A 13402-nucleotide genomic window follows, 5' to 3' on the forward strand; every position below is an offset into this window, starting at 1 on the left:
CCTTGATTATCAGTTTGTACAGTGCCATAGAAGAGGACATCATTCTATGAATAAATAAGACTTCTTATGACATATGAATGCTGCATATTTCAGTGCTACATTGGTTGCATATGTTAAACTTTATCAGGACATTTATGGCATCATTCTGTAGAGAAGAAGCAGACCGTGAAAGGTCTGCCAAAGGCACTGATAACCATAAAAAGCAAAAAATATCTCTTTACGCTAGTCTTGGTTTCCTCTAGTATTAGGCTACGATGTGTATCATTTGCTCTTCATCCTCACTAGATATTGGCATGCTTTCTGGGCAATCATAGTATGGTTTGTAAGGAGCTCTTGTTTTTACGGTTAAGCTGGACATAGAAATCTATTCCTCCATCCACACAAGTAAGGTGGAAGGAGGAATTGCCCTGCCAGAACATTGTATTCTGACAGCTGCTGATTGACAAATGTTTTCCAACATGTCTGTTCACAAAAGTTGATCATTAGATTGACTTCTGTCAAACAGGGAGAACGAAGCAGAGATCGAAATTTGGCCAGTCCATGTTGAACCAGCTGAATTTCGATCTGTCTATGGCCAGCTTTAGATGTTGGAGTTACCTTTACTTTGCATTGCACATTTTATATTTGCCTTTTTGTTCAGAAATGTTCAGCAGCATCTCAAATCCTAGAAGACCTCTAGTATATATATATATACTGTAAGTGGTGGAACTGATACTTGGTCATACTACATATCTGCTTTTGGCATTTAAATGTCAAGAAAACATTAAATGGAAAAATCTAATATTTTATTTGATTTTTACGTTCTTTCATAAATATTGCTGCCATTTAGTAAGCATTGGCTCAAAATTCTGTTTAAAGGATTTTTTTTTTTTTTTTTTACTATAATTGCAGGAGAGTATCTGACAATGCGATGTTAAAGTGGTTACCATTCGTATACTGGACTTTGCTGGGGGCCTTTGAAGGACTAGTTTTCTTCTTTGGAGTTTACTTGCTATTCCAGAACCCATCACTGGAAGGCAATGGGCAGGTATGCTACATTTTGCCATTTATCAAGAATTCTACCGGTTTTTTTTAATGTTGTTTATAGGTTACATTCAGATTTGATGGACACTGATCATACTAACTTGTATAAACTTGTAGACATATATCCGAACTGACCAATATGAGTCCATTTCTTTAAATGCTAAGTTGGATGTTCAGATTTTGTTTCCTTTTGTGAATGGTTTAAATCTATGCAAACATAATTTGGAAACTGTTGGATAATATACTGCACTTTGTATTATGAACATGTTAAGATTTTATTTTGAGATCTATGATTATATAAATTTGAGTCCTGAGGTTAAGTGCAAGACTCAAGCCAAGTGTCACATAACCCAAGGTGAATCTTGAACTTCCCAATCAGTGCAGGTAATAATGCAATACATTACTATAACCAACATTTAAACTGACATTCAAGAACAGGGATTTTTGAATGGTCAAAGAACACACATTGCTGCACACCCAAATCCGTCAATATACACCCTATTTCCTGCCCCTGTATTGTAATCTTAAAGCATGACTATAGCCTTGCCATGGGTAGATAACCCTTGCTATATTGTAAAGTGCACATACTAGTAGACTCACCGCTGTCTTTGCATCCTTCAGCACTGACAATTCAGAACTGTACTTCATCCCTTCCTTTGCTATGATTGTCTCTGTCATTTTCTTCTGTGTTGGTCTTCCAACCTTCCAGCATGCATGCTGGAATTACATTATCCCAACTTCTTACTCCATTCTCTGCATGAATGCCGGGAATGGTCTGGATGTGTGCCATATACATCTTATATTTAGGTCCATGCTAGGTTAGTTCTTAAACAAGGCAACCACTATGGGACTGATGTATGAAAAATATATTGCTTTTAGCAGCAATTCAGCTTCTGTCATTTCTACAGACCAGATTTTAAAAAAGTATTGTGATTTGTTGCCATGGACAGCAAAACTTTGTACTGTTCATTTTTCACTCATTGTCCTGATATGTATATAGTGCTATACTATAGTCCTATGTCCATGCACATGCTACCCTTTGTGTAAAGAGTTTTTTTTTTCCTTTTAGATCACTTTTCAGTGAGAGGTCTCAGTTCATTTTCAGTCTTAAATGGTTTCAAAGCAAAAAGGCAGTATAGTGTCATTTATTGCTGTAATCCATGTAACTCCAGCAACACACATTTCTTCCCTTCATTAACCAGCCAGTGTTAGGCTTTTGGCTTGCCCCTATTTTTCTTGAAAGTGCTTTTAAACAATGCTTTGGAGCCAATATGTGCTTGTCCTATGATAATACTGAACACAATGTCAAATTATTTTATTACTCAGATTTTCTTGGGAGTTCGAGTTTTCTTATTTTATTTGGTGTTTTTTTTTTTTTTTGCCATAAAGAGAGAACTCTTTACATTTCATTTCCTATTTTAATGTCAGCATCCAGATCATGACAGCATTGGTAAGCAACTTTTTTGACCTTGTATTGTTAAACTAGAGTGTAATTAGTTCATACTCTATAGTCATTAGTATTTTACATATTGGACCCACTGCTGTCACTGTGTTTTTGGGTTATGTATGTATTTTATTTAACCTAGAAATGTTTTATACTGAAAGTTTAATTCATTGTTCTCAACTTGCACATTTGACTGTTTTTCTAAATACACAAAACATGTAAGTTCCCCGTGTTAAATACAAATGACTATTCCACAGCTCTGTATGTACTCATTTCTCTTAAAATTGCCTTCAAGTTTTTCTTCTTGATGGTTTCTCTACCTTTGCATGAATGTAGTAGCCTCAATCATTTGTAGATAAATATCTGGATATAAACTTATTCTATTAAACGGCCAAGAGTTTGCAACATGTTATCCAAATATTTATTAAAAATTTTAGCTGTTCTGCTGATTTTTTTAAAACTTGATTAACTTTGATCACTTAAAATAAAAAGGTCTGATCAAAGTGAAACATCTTTAATGGTTTCTTATATCAGTACTTTTGTTGCTTAAGATGTTTCTCAATCTTGCTGTTGTAAAGTTGATCTTTACTTTTATTTTTGTATTTATATTTTTGTGCAGTACCTTTTTTAAAAGTAAAATTTTACTGTTCAACTTAATAAAGTGTATTCATAGCTGGGTTTTTTTTTGTAAATATATAGAACACAGCTTGCTCTTTCAGCAAATTTTGTGCTTGGATTTTGGCAGATTTTTTTGGTTTCATTAGCATTTGCAGCTGGAATATAGAACATATTTATTTTAGGTTTTTATACATTTGATAATTTTTTTAAAGTTAATAAGCAGGGCAATGTCATATTTTGTTATCCCCTAAATACAGTTTCCTAACACATCCCTAATACATAGGACATTTTACCAGAAAATGTTGTTTTTTTTTTGTTTGTTTTTTTGGAGTGTACATGTCCAGGTATAGGTTTGTAAGGAAAATAATGCTCTAAATCACTCACAATTAGGTTGTCTTTTTCAGGTGTTTGGAAACTGGTCTTTTGGAACAATAATTTTCACTACATTAGTGTTTACAGTTACATTAAAGGTAAGTGTATGGACTATATGTAATAACATATGTTAAACATAATTTAATCAGAATATTGTTGTTAAAAGGAATAGTCTGGTGCCAGTATCTTTAACCGCTTCAAAACTGGGCACTTTCAACCTCTTCCTGCCCAGGTCAATCTTCATCTTTCAGCACTGTCACACTTTGACAATTGTGTGGTCAAACAAAACTGTCCCCAAATTACTTTTTTTTTTTTTTTTTAGACCGATAGAGCTTTCTTTTGGTGGTACTTAATCACCACTGGGTTTTTAATTTTTTGCCAAACAAAAAAGACCCACAATTAAGAAAAAAAGTTTCTCTTCAATTGTGATAAAGTTTTGCAAATGAAGAATTTTTCTCCTTCACTGATGTGTGCTGATGAGGTTGCAATGATGAGTACTGATAGGAAACATTAATGGGGCTGCACTGATAATCAGGGCCTGCTTATCAGTGTAAATGTAATTGGACAAAGCTGATCACAAAGGACACAGCGGTCCCAGAGTACACCCAAGGGTTGCGCGGCAAGGGCGTTCTGTGAGGTTGTCCATGGACGAACTAGAGAGCTGCACTGTAGCCCTCTTCCAGCTGTGGAGTGGTTAAACTGAAGAGGTATGCACAGATGTACGTTTAATACTGTAGAAGAAATAGCCATCACATAGGGTCCCCCAGAGCACAAAAGGATTTGTTTTTCATTTCGTCTGGTAATAAGTGCACAGGAAAGGGTAGGAGTCAAGGATCTGACTTGTTCAGCTGCGTTTGTGTAAATTCAGATTGCACAACAGATGTTTTTCAATAGAGTCTGTGAAAAATGTGAAACTGAATGAAGTGCTCTGTCTGTTGACTGAAACTATAGAATTCATATTTACCATACTGAAAAATATAGTATTATGATTTTTTTTTTTTTAACAGCTTGCATTAGATACTCGATACTGGACCTGGATGAACCATTTGGTCATATGGGGTTCACTGGCCTTTTATGTAATTTTCTCCATATTTTGGGGAGGCATCATTTGGTAAGTGTGTGGAATTCTATTGAATGTATTGTTTTAAGCACAAAGACACAAGTCTTTGCTTAGAGTTTTATATTTTCATTTGTATTTTTTATTCTTCCTCCTTTTAGGCCATTCCTCAAGCAGCAACGAATGTACTTTGTATTTTCCCACATTCTGACATCTGTGTCAGTTTGGCTTGCTATAATTCTTCTGATTTTTGTCAGCTTGTACCCAGAAATCTTGTTTAGAACGTTCAAAAGTCTTAGGACTGCAGGCCAGAAGGTAAGGCTACTTCCATTTGTTTTTTTTATTCAAGAAATTAGGAAACCAGATATTTTTTTGATTTTTATTGTATTATAGTATGTTTGATTTTGGCTTGTATCTTTCCAGTTTGGATAGCAGTTGGGATGACATAATATGAATAATTATGACTTTTTTATTTTTGTTAATGTAATGAAAGTATGAATAATGTTGGTGGAGTGCTTGAATTAACATATAGTTTTCATATAACACTCAACTGCTTTTGACATGTATTAGCTAGCTGTGTTACATTACTGTAAGAACAAGTCACAACTGGGCTTGTGAACAACCAGAATATTCAATAAATGAAAACTTACTTTGAAATATTTTACTGAAATAATATTGTAAAGTGGTTCTTTCTGTCCTCCCCCAGCTCCCTAAATACTTATCTGAGTCCGCAATCAATCCAGAGCTGTGCATGGCTGGATCTCTTCATACAGGAACTTGGGCTGCAGCAGAGGCCGTTGCCTCCTGCTCCTGTCAATCAAATGCTGTGAGGAGGAAGTGGGCCTGGGCAAGCCATGCTGTATGTGTCTGTAGAACATGGCTCCATAGACATACACAGCTCAATAGCTTCAAAGGCTCAGTTGAATCAAAACCAAATTAACATAATCAAGAGACAACATAAGTACTGTACTGGCACATCTAAAATTTTGAAGACCCAATCCGTACCATACTGACACACAATCAGTACCGTACGGACACATCTAAGAACATGTCCACAGAGACACAGTTGGCATCATATTGATACACCAGAAAAATGTCCACAGAGACACAATCGGTGTCTTGTTTACACATCCAGAAACATATCCCATAAAACATGTTGTTGCATTTTTTTTTCTTAAGTCTAGCTCTTATATTTACTTTTGCATACCACATATAGAAGTAAATAAAGATAAATGGGCACAATTCAAAAACTGGATTAAACGCTTTATTTATTGTAGCCATTTCTATGAATGTGGGCATTTTGGAATGTTCATTACAGCTTCTGAATTTTGGGCAATGTACAAAATTCTGTAAAAGCTCCCACCACCAAATGCCATAGCAAATAAAACACAAGAATGTGCACAACTGTTAAATAAAATTTTCATCAAAATATTATTTAACCACTTCAATACTAGGCACTTTTACCCCCTTCCTGCCCAGGCCAATTTTCAGCTTTCAGTGTTTTGCACTTTGAAAGACAATGGCATGGCCATGCAACACTGTACTCATAAAAAAAATTATAATTTTTTTTTACACAAATAGAGCTTTCTTTTGGTGGTATTTATTCACCACTGAGTTTGTTTTTTGCTAAATAAACAAAAAAAACAAACCTTTGAAAAAAAAAAATTTTTTTGTTATAAAGTTTTGCAAATAAATAATACTTCATAAATTTAGGTCAAAATGTATTTTGCTACATTTCTTTGGTGAAAATACTCCAAATTAGTGTATATTTTTTAGTCCGTAGGAAAGTTATAGAGTCCGCAAACCATGGTATATATATATCTGACAATCGATCAATGTACTAACGGCCAATCTCATTTCTTGAGGCCTGAAACTGCCAGCATAGTACAAATACCCCACAAATTACCCATTTTTGGGAAATAGACAGTCCAAGGTATTTAGCAAGAGGCATGGTGAGGTTGTAATTTTGTTACAATTTTTTGGAAAACGTAGAAATTTTTTTTAATTTTTCCATATTGTCACCAGTCCAGTACAGTGCGTTTATATAACTGTTTTGGTGATCAGGGACACTGGTGACCGTATGTTAAAAAAAAAAGTAATTTAAATTTTTACTTTTTTTTTTTCTATTTTTTTATTACATTATTTTTTTTTCAACACACTGTGACCAAAGCAATACAATGTTACCATAGTAACATTGAACTACTCTGGGCAAGTGATCAAGATTTTTTTTTTTTTTTTTACACATTATGATTGCTAATACCAATGTATTTCATTGATATTTCCAATCATTGTTACTGAATGAAACTTATTCATTCAGTCTTTTGTTGTGATTATTCAAAGCTCATCACATGATATAGATGGGCTGTGATTGGCCCTGTCTGTACCATGTGACTGCTTTGATCAATCACAGCCAACATAACAATTGTATACAATGAATGGCATGACAGGAAGCCATCCATTGTCACATGACACTGACAACGGGCCGGTGTAGTGATATGTCATCAGCTGTGTTCCATGGACTCAGCTGATGACAGATCACGCTGCTGCGCAGCCCCGTCAATGGCTGCTTTTGACAGGACGTCATATGATGCCCAGTCACAATGGCGAGTGTCCCACCCGGCCGTCAATCTGCTATAGGCCGGGCGGGAAGATGGTAAAAAATTAAGTATACAGACCTTAGTCAGACCATCTCATCCAGCAGGCTGGCAGTTTACAAGCAGCCAGTGAGCATCTATGTGTGAGTCACTGGGTAGTTGTAGCTTGCGTATAACTACACCTCGCTGAGCAGAACCATGCCCCAGTCCTGCCCCCAACCCATCGACACTGCATGCTTTGTTTACAATGCACATTTTTGACAGTGGGGTTGGGCAGGCCTTTTTGAGAAATTTTGGAAAGGCCCGGAAATACCAAACTATGTAAGGACAGTATTAGCACAGTGCCAACCTGCTAACAAATTTCAATTACTTGTGGTTGGAAAGATCTCAGTCATTGTTACCCAGCCCTGCTGGCTTCTTTAAATCATTTTATCTGGATTATATGCAGCTATCATACGGTGATTGGACACTGGCAAAAAAAAAAAAAAAAACTACAAGGGCGTCCTCCTCTATAACCTCTCCTACTCACTCAGCTTTTTTTTTTTTTTTTTACTAGGGTCCTAGGGTGATGGACCTCTTCTCTACAGTTTGAAGCCTAACTTCTCAAATTAGAGAATCAGTTGTCGCCTCAGCAAACCCTTGGCAGAACATACCCAAACCACATTTGTTGGAGGACACAGGGCTGGCCTGTAATGTTTCTGCAGGCACTCCCCTTGGCATTTAGTGCTGCATGTGAGGTTAGCCATGGGGTGCTTTACAGGTCCAGGGCCTTGGTCTGCTTAGTGCAGAGCCCAGTCTTGAAAGACCCCTGTGGGGATATGCCCATCCTGAAAAAGCCAGGATGGGGTTAATCCCACATGAATCCTGTTACTAATGTGGTGAGTACAAGGCCCAAGCCCTTTAAATGTTTAGCCCAGCTTTCCACTTTTAGTGTATTGGAACCACTGTCCACCCTTTCCGGTAGGGCAGTGAAATCAGGATGGCAGTAGTAATCAGGATGGCCGAGGTTTAACAATTTAAACTTTCTCACTGAGGTTACTGCCCCTGCAAGCCCTGCCTTTTCTTGTTTGCATTCAATATTCTGAACCAACAGCATCCCCTGGTTCCTTCTCTGTGGGCATGTTACTAGCAGTTAACTCTCGCAACTGCTGGGTGTCAGCAGCCTAAAAGGTCTCGCACCATGGAACCCCCTCCGGCTGCACTGCTTTGGAGGTTGTTTGTACCCATCTGGGGATGATATTCACAGGCATGGTCGATTAGAAGTGCAAGGCTAAGGGGTTGGATCTGCTCCCTAGCTCATACTTGGTCTTTAGCTACCTTGGGGGTTGTTGTACACCTTTTCAGGGTCTTAGTACCCTTTTGGTCTGATTTGTTCCCCAAATCTGACTTCCTGCTTTGTTTTTCATTCAGCTAGCCGATCAGGCAAGGCAGACTCCTTCTTTCCTGTGGGAGAGATACATTTTCTAAAGCAATTTCTGAGGTCATGAGTGAAATTCCTAGCTTTCTAATGTTATAGACAGGGGTACACAGCCTTACCCCTTCAAATTTCCCTCCTGAATTGCTGTTTAACTTTGCCCTTGAGCCAGAAACCATACAAGAGGAAGAGCTGGATAAGGATAATAAACCTACTCCAGACACCACTTCTAAATTAAATCTGTCTATTGCTATGCTTGAAGCATTTGTGAAGGTTCATATTTTTTTTAAATAACAAATGTCATACTTACCTGCTCTGGGCAGTGGTTTTGCACAGAGCAGCCCAGATCCTCCTCTTCTCAGGTCCCCCTCTGGCACACCTGTCCCCTCCCTTTTGCCGAGTGCCCCCATAACAAACTTCAGCTATTAGAACCACACTAATGAAGCTTTATTCTCTTTTAGCCTTAGAGCAGTTAGAGTCCACTTGCCCAAAGATATCCAGAATGAAGTCCCCAAAATTCCCAAAACCAGCTAAGACCTTCCCAGTCCATGCACTGTTTGCCACAGGCTGTGTCTCTTACAGTTCAGGTTAGGCTCAGTCTCTTGTGGCAGATGTTGTCAGCAACTGGGAATGGGTGTTCCATCCAAATATATTTCTAGCCCTTTGCCAAAAGGTGGAGGGTGCAAGATGTGGAACTGCTGATGTCCAGATTCAGCAACAACCTGAACAGGTTTGTTGTCAGGTTCAGGGTTCAGGCCTTCACAGTGGACACTTTTGATGACTTTGTAGGATCAGTTTCAACCGGCTCCTTCAGATTCTCCCTCGCCTACTTTGCAGGCTCAAGAAGCAGGGCATCACAGTAATCCACATTGCAATAAATTGGACCAGGAGAATGTGGAATTTAGACATATTTAAACTCCTGGCATATGATCCATGGGTTCCTCAAACAGTTCACCCCTCTTGTGCCAAGGGCCAGTGTTCCATCCTGTTAATTGGTCACTGCTTTTAAACACTATGGCTGTTTAAGACATGGTTTCAGGGGCTTTTCAGACTCCTTAACCTTTTACCCTCTTGAAGGCTAGGAAGTAGATTTCTTGTAAAATCTGCTATTCATCATGAAAAGGAAATAGTCTGTTTCAGAGACCTTTAGCTACTCATTTTCTAGTTAAGCCCTATGTTTGCTCCCTAGCTTCCTCTATGGGATCTCAGAATGGTTCTTTTGGCTCTTCAGAAGTCACTTTTTTTTTTTTTTTAAAACTATTAGGAATATTCTTTGGCTTGGTCTGACCTGTAAGGTAAGCTCTTTGGTGCCTATCACTGCTGTGGAGGCGAGCTTCTGAGTTAGAGGCCTTATTCTGTATGGAGCCTTTCCTACTGTTGCACAAGGAAGTTGTCCTGATGTCCAAGGCCTCCTTCCTCCCAGAGGTCATCGCTGACTTCCACCTTATTCAAAATATTGCCTTTCCTTCCTTCTATCTAGCTCCAAACCATTCTAGGGAAGTTTCTCTACTCTGGATATACTGTGCACGTCCAACTACTGCTTTTTTTTTTTTTTTTTTAAAGTAGATTCTCTATCATAAAAAGTAGATTTCATATCATTAAAGCCTATAGGGTTCCTCCTTCCTCTGTTAAAGAACACTCTACCAGATCTGCTAGTGTTTGTTAGGATTTCATTCATGTTTAAATTGTATCATGTGGATGTTCAAGCCTTTTCTGATGCCAACTTCGAGCGCAAGGTGCTCTACAAGATGTTCTTTGAGTATTTTAAGCCCTTTGTGACCTGTGGCATTTGTTTGCTATGTTACCTACCTCTCAGTTGGACTGTTTTTGTACATCCCAGTCCAATGATTTCAAGAAGCCTGTGTCCTGTACGGTATGATCGGGAAAATAGAATTTTTTATTACAAGTAAAAATTCTGTGCGTGTAAGGGGTTATACAGGGGGATGTCCCTGTAGCCTTCCTAGTTTACCAATGTCCATTCACCTTAAGGTGGCTGCATATAACTCAGACATAATGATTTAGAGAAACCTGGGTCCTGTTCTGTATTCCAGGAAATTGATTTTAATAGCAATTCAAAAAAATCCTGTTTTGCTTTCTGAGTCCCTGACTGAACAGATATGCAGGTTAGGCGTTTTGAGTTCTGATTTTCTCAAACTGTATGCTTCTTCCAGGTCAAGCACAACCAGGTAGCTTGCAATTTGCTGTAGCAGTCTGTGTATCCAAGGCCAACAAATGCAACAGAAAACCAGACCTGTATCAGCCATATTGACAGCAGTCTTAGCTATTCACAAGTTTGTACTCTGCTGTATAAAGAGGGAAAAAGGCTACTCCACATATTTTCCCCCTGACATATTTAATTTTGTGTGTGTAAAGGGTAACCATTTTGATGAGTGGGTGTCATTATATGGAAATTTCTCTAAATATTGCTAGATTAAGATACCAATTACTGAAAGCTCCTGTTTACTAGTGAAAATCCTGTTTTTAACTATGCCTGTCTGACAGACCTTATCTATAAAGGAAATATCCCATTGGGCATAATGTACAGTATATGCCACCCTCTTTTTTTTTTTTTCCCTCTCTTTGGTCTTTGAATATACTCCTTCAGCATTTAAGTGGTCAGCCATATTCTGTTGCATTTGTTTGTACTCCATATGCTGCATGACCATCACACCGATCACATTGTACAATTATTTGGTTCCTGGTATGGGGCACAAATACAATTGCTTCCCTCTGTGATCTGCTTCCCTTATTTATTCCTTCTGTGTCTGTTTCTCTAATCCTTTATCTTGTCTTTCCTTAATGTTCCTACTGCCTTCCCTGTATTCCTGTGCTGCTATGGAGCAGGTAACAAAACACTTGCCCTCTTCAGGAACATCTACTATTTTCATGCTTTCTCAAACTTCAAGCAATCACAGTTTCCCTTGGAGTGATTAAGGTGACCATGCTTTTACTTTACTAACTTTTCCATGTGTATTAATATTTTGCTTACATATATATGAGTTTGTATTTGTAGTGTTGTATTATATATTTCTTTATCATTTGGAAATGAAGAAGCTTAAATATTGTCATGAGACTAAAGGAAACCACATCTATTACAGTACTGTCCCCACCAATTGCACCTTGCCTTGCTGCTGTAATGCTGCTCCACTCATATGCAAAGCCCAACAGCTATGCTAAGTGCATGGCTGTTGGGCTGATTCTCTGAGTCATTACTTCCTAAAACATTTACAGGGAAAAATGATGCACCCAAAACCGTCAGAACATCTGACAGCTAGGAAATTAATATTTTCAGAAGGAGCTTAGTTCATATACTTTTCTCAAGACAGGTTTCCTTTAAATATAAGCTTCAACAGAAGAACGAAGAAGGGATAACAATTTATCATGTTGACTATAATGTTTGTGTTTGTTTTATCACTGTTTTAGAGAATGAGCACCAGAACAGGTGGTTCAGAGTCTACCCGTTCAACTGTCAGGCCTCTTCTTTTAAGAACATTCTCAGATGAGTCTAATGTATTGTAAGAGGTATCATGTCTTAATCCAGATTATATAATTAAGCCAATCAAAAACTCAAAAGAATCAAAGCTAGTTTGCTGTTGATTGATGCTTGATTTTGCGAGTGGGTTAAAGCTGCCAAATGTCGAAGCATTCTCTGCCCTAATAAGTTGTTATAGTATCAGTGTTTACATAATTGGTATTAAATACACACATTACACTGCATTATGCTACTTTTGCTGCTTGGTCTAGGAAAAGGACAAGATCTGTTAAACTGTATATTAACCCTAAACCTAATTTAAAGTTAGTTTCAATAGCCACTTGACCTCTGGAAGATTTCCCCCCCCTTCCTGACCAGGCCATTTTTTGTGATGCTGCTCTGCATTATTTTATCTGACAATTGTGCGATCATGCAACACTACATAATGAAAGAAATTTGTCATTTTTTTTCCCCACATGAAAAGCTTTTTTTTTTTGGTGGTATTTGACCACCGCTATGTTTTTTAAGTTTTGAATTATAAAACAAAAAAAGACAATTTAAAAAAAAAAAAAGAAAACCTAATATTTTTCTGCTATAATGCATATCAAATAAAAATTTAAACAAATTTTTTCATACATTTAGGCCAAAATGTATTCTGCTATATATTTTTGGCAAAAAAAGAAAAAAAAATAAGCTTGATTAGTTTGCACAAAAATGATAGTGTCTACAACCTAGGGGATATATGCTGGAATGGTTTGAAATATATTTTCCATATCCAGGCAGAGGTATGAGCACAATTTTTTTTTATTTTTGTGGAGTGCTCCCTCTCCAACCTTCTTAGGGGAACATATATGCATGACCTGGTAGGATTTTTGTTTTTATAATTTTCTGACATTTTTGCACACACTTTGTGGGATCCAGTGACAGTAATAGAAGTGATCAGTGCTAAAAATACGCACGGACACTGTACTAATAACACTGGCTGGGGTTAAATATTACGGTGATCAAAGGGTTAACTATGTGCTTGGTGTACACTAGGTGTCGCTTTTACTAGGGGAAGTGAAGGATTGTGTTCCCAGCTTTGGAGAGACACAAGATCCTTCACTCTCCCCCTGTCCGAACAGAGCTCTGCTTTGTTCACATAGGCAGAGCTCTGTTCTGTGTCCTGCCCAATGATTGGCAGGTGCTGGCAGACATTTGTTCACCTGCATTCGCAGATCGGTTTCTGCTGTGTGTTCACAGCAGAAGCGATTCACTGGTGGCGTGCGTATATAAAAATATCAAGTATTTTATTTGCTTGCATTGTGCCTTAGAACCTGTTAAACAATTTGACTATCCCTGGAGAGAGTCTTTTCCTTAGCACAGCCCCTGGTTCCTGCCAAATCATAGACACTCCCAGAGAAAGAGA

At 37.8% G+C, this 13402-nt stretch overlaps 1 protein-coding gene across 4 annotated transcripts in view; it reads left to right on the forward strand.

The window, feature by feature from the left end:
- ATP11C (ATPase phospholipid transporting 11C (ATP11C blood group)) overlaps nt 1-13402 on the forward strand; it is a 146763-nt gene that overhangs the window by 120568 nt on the left and 12793 nt on the right. The window contains exons 25-30 of one of the 4 annotated variants that reach the window (XM_089684968.1): nt 892-1027; nt 3490-3555; nt 4465-4568; nt 4676-4829; nt 11367-11457; nt 11946-12015. In XM_089684968.1, coding sequence (XP_089541094.1) covers nt 892-1027; nt 3490-3555; nt 4465-4568; nt 4676-4829; nt 11367-11456 — 550 coding nt within the window. In that variant the 3' untranslated portion in view covers nt 11457; nt 11946-12015. Of the gene's footprint in view, nt 1-891; nt 1028-3489; nt 3556-4464; nt 4569-4675; nt 4830-11366; nt 11458-11945; nt 12045-13402 lie in introns of those variants that run through there. The other 3 variants (XM_089684967.1, XM_089684966.1, XM_089684965.1) reach the window with 3 other exon arrangements.

The sequence above is a fragment of the Staurois parvus genome, unplaced genomic scaffold (genome assembly GCF_062004578.1).
Source record: "Staurois parvus isolate SC_StPar_1 unplaced genomic scaffold, SC_StPar_1.0 ptg000361l, whole genome shotgun sequence".
Lineage (NCBI taxonomy): Eukaryota > Metazoa > Chordata > Amphibia > Anura > Ranidae > Staurois > Staurois parvus.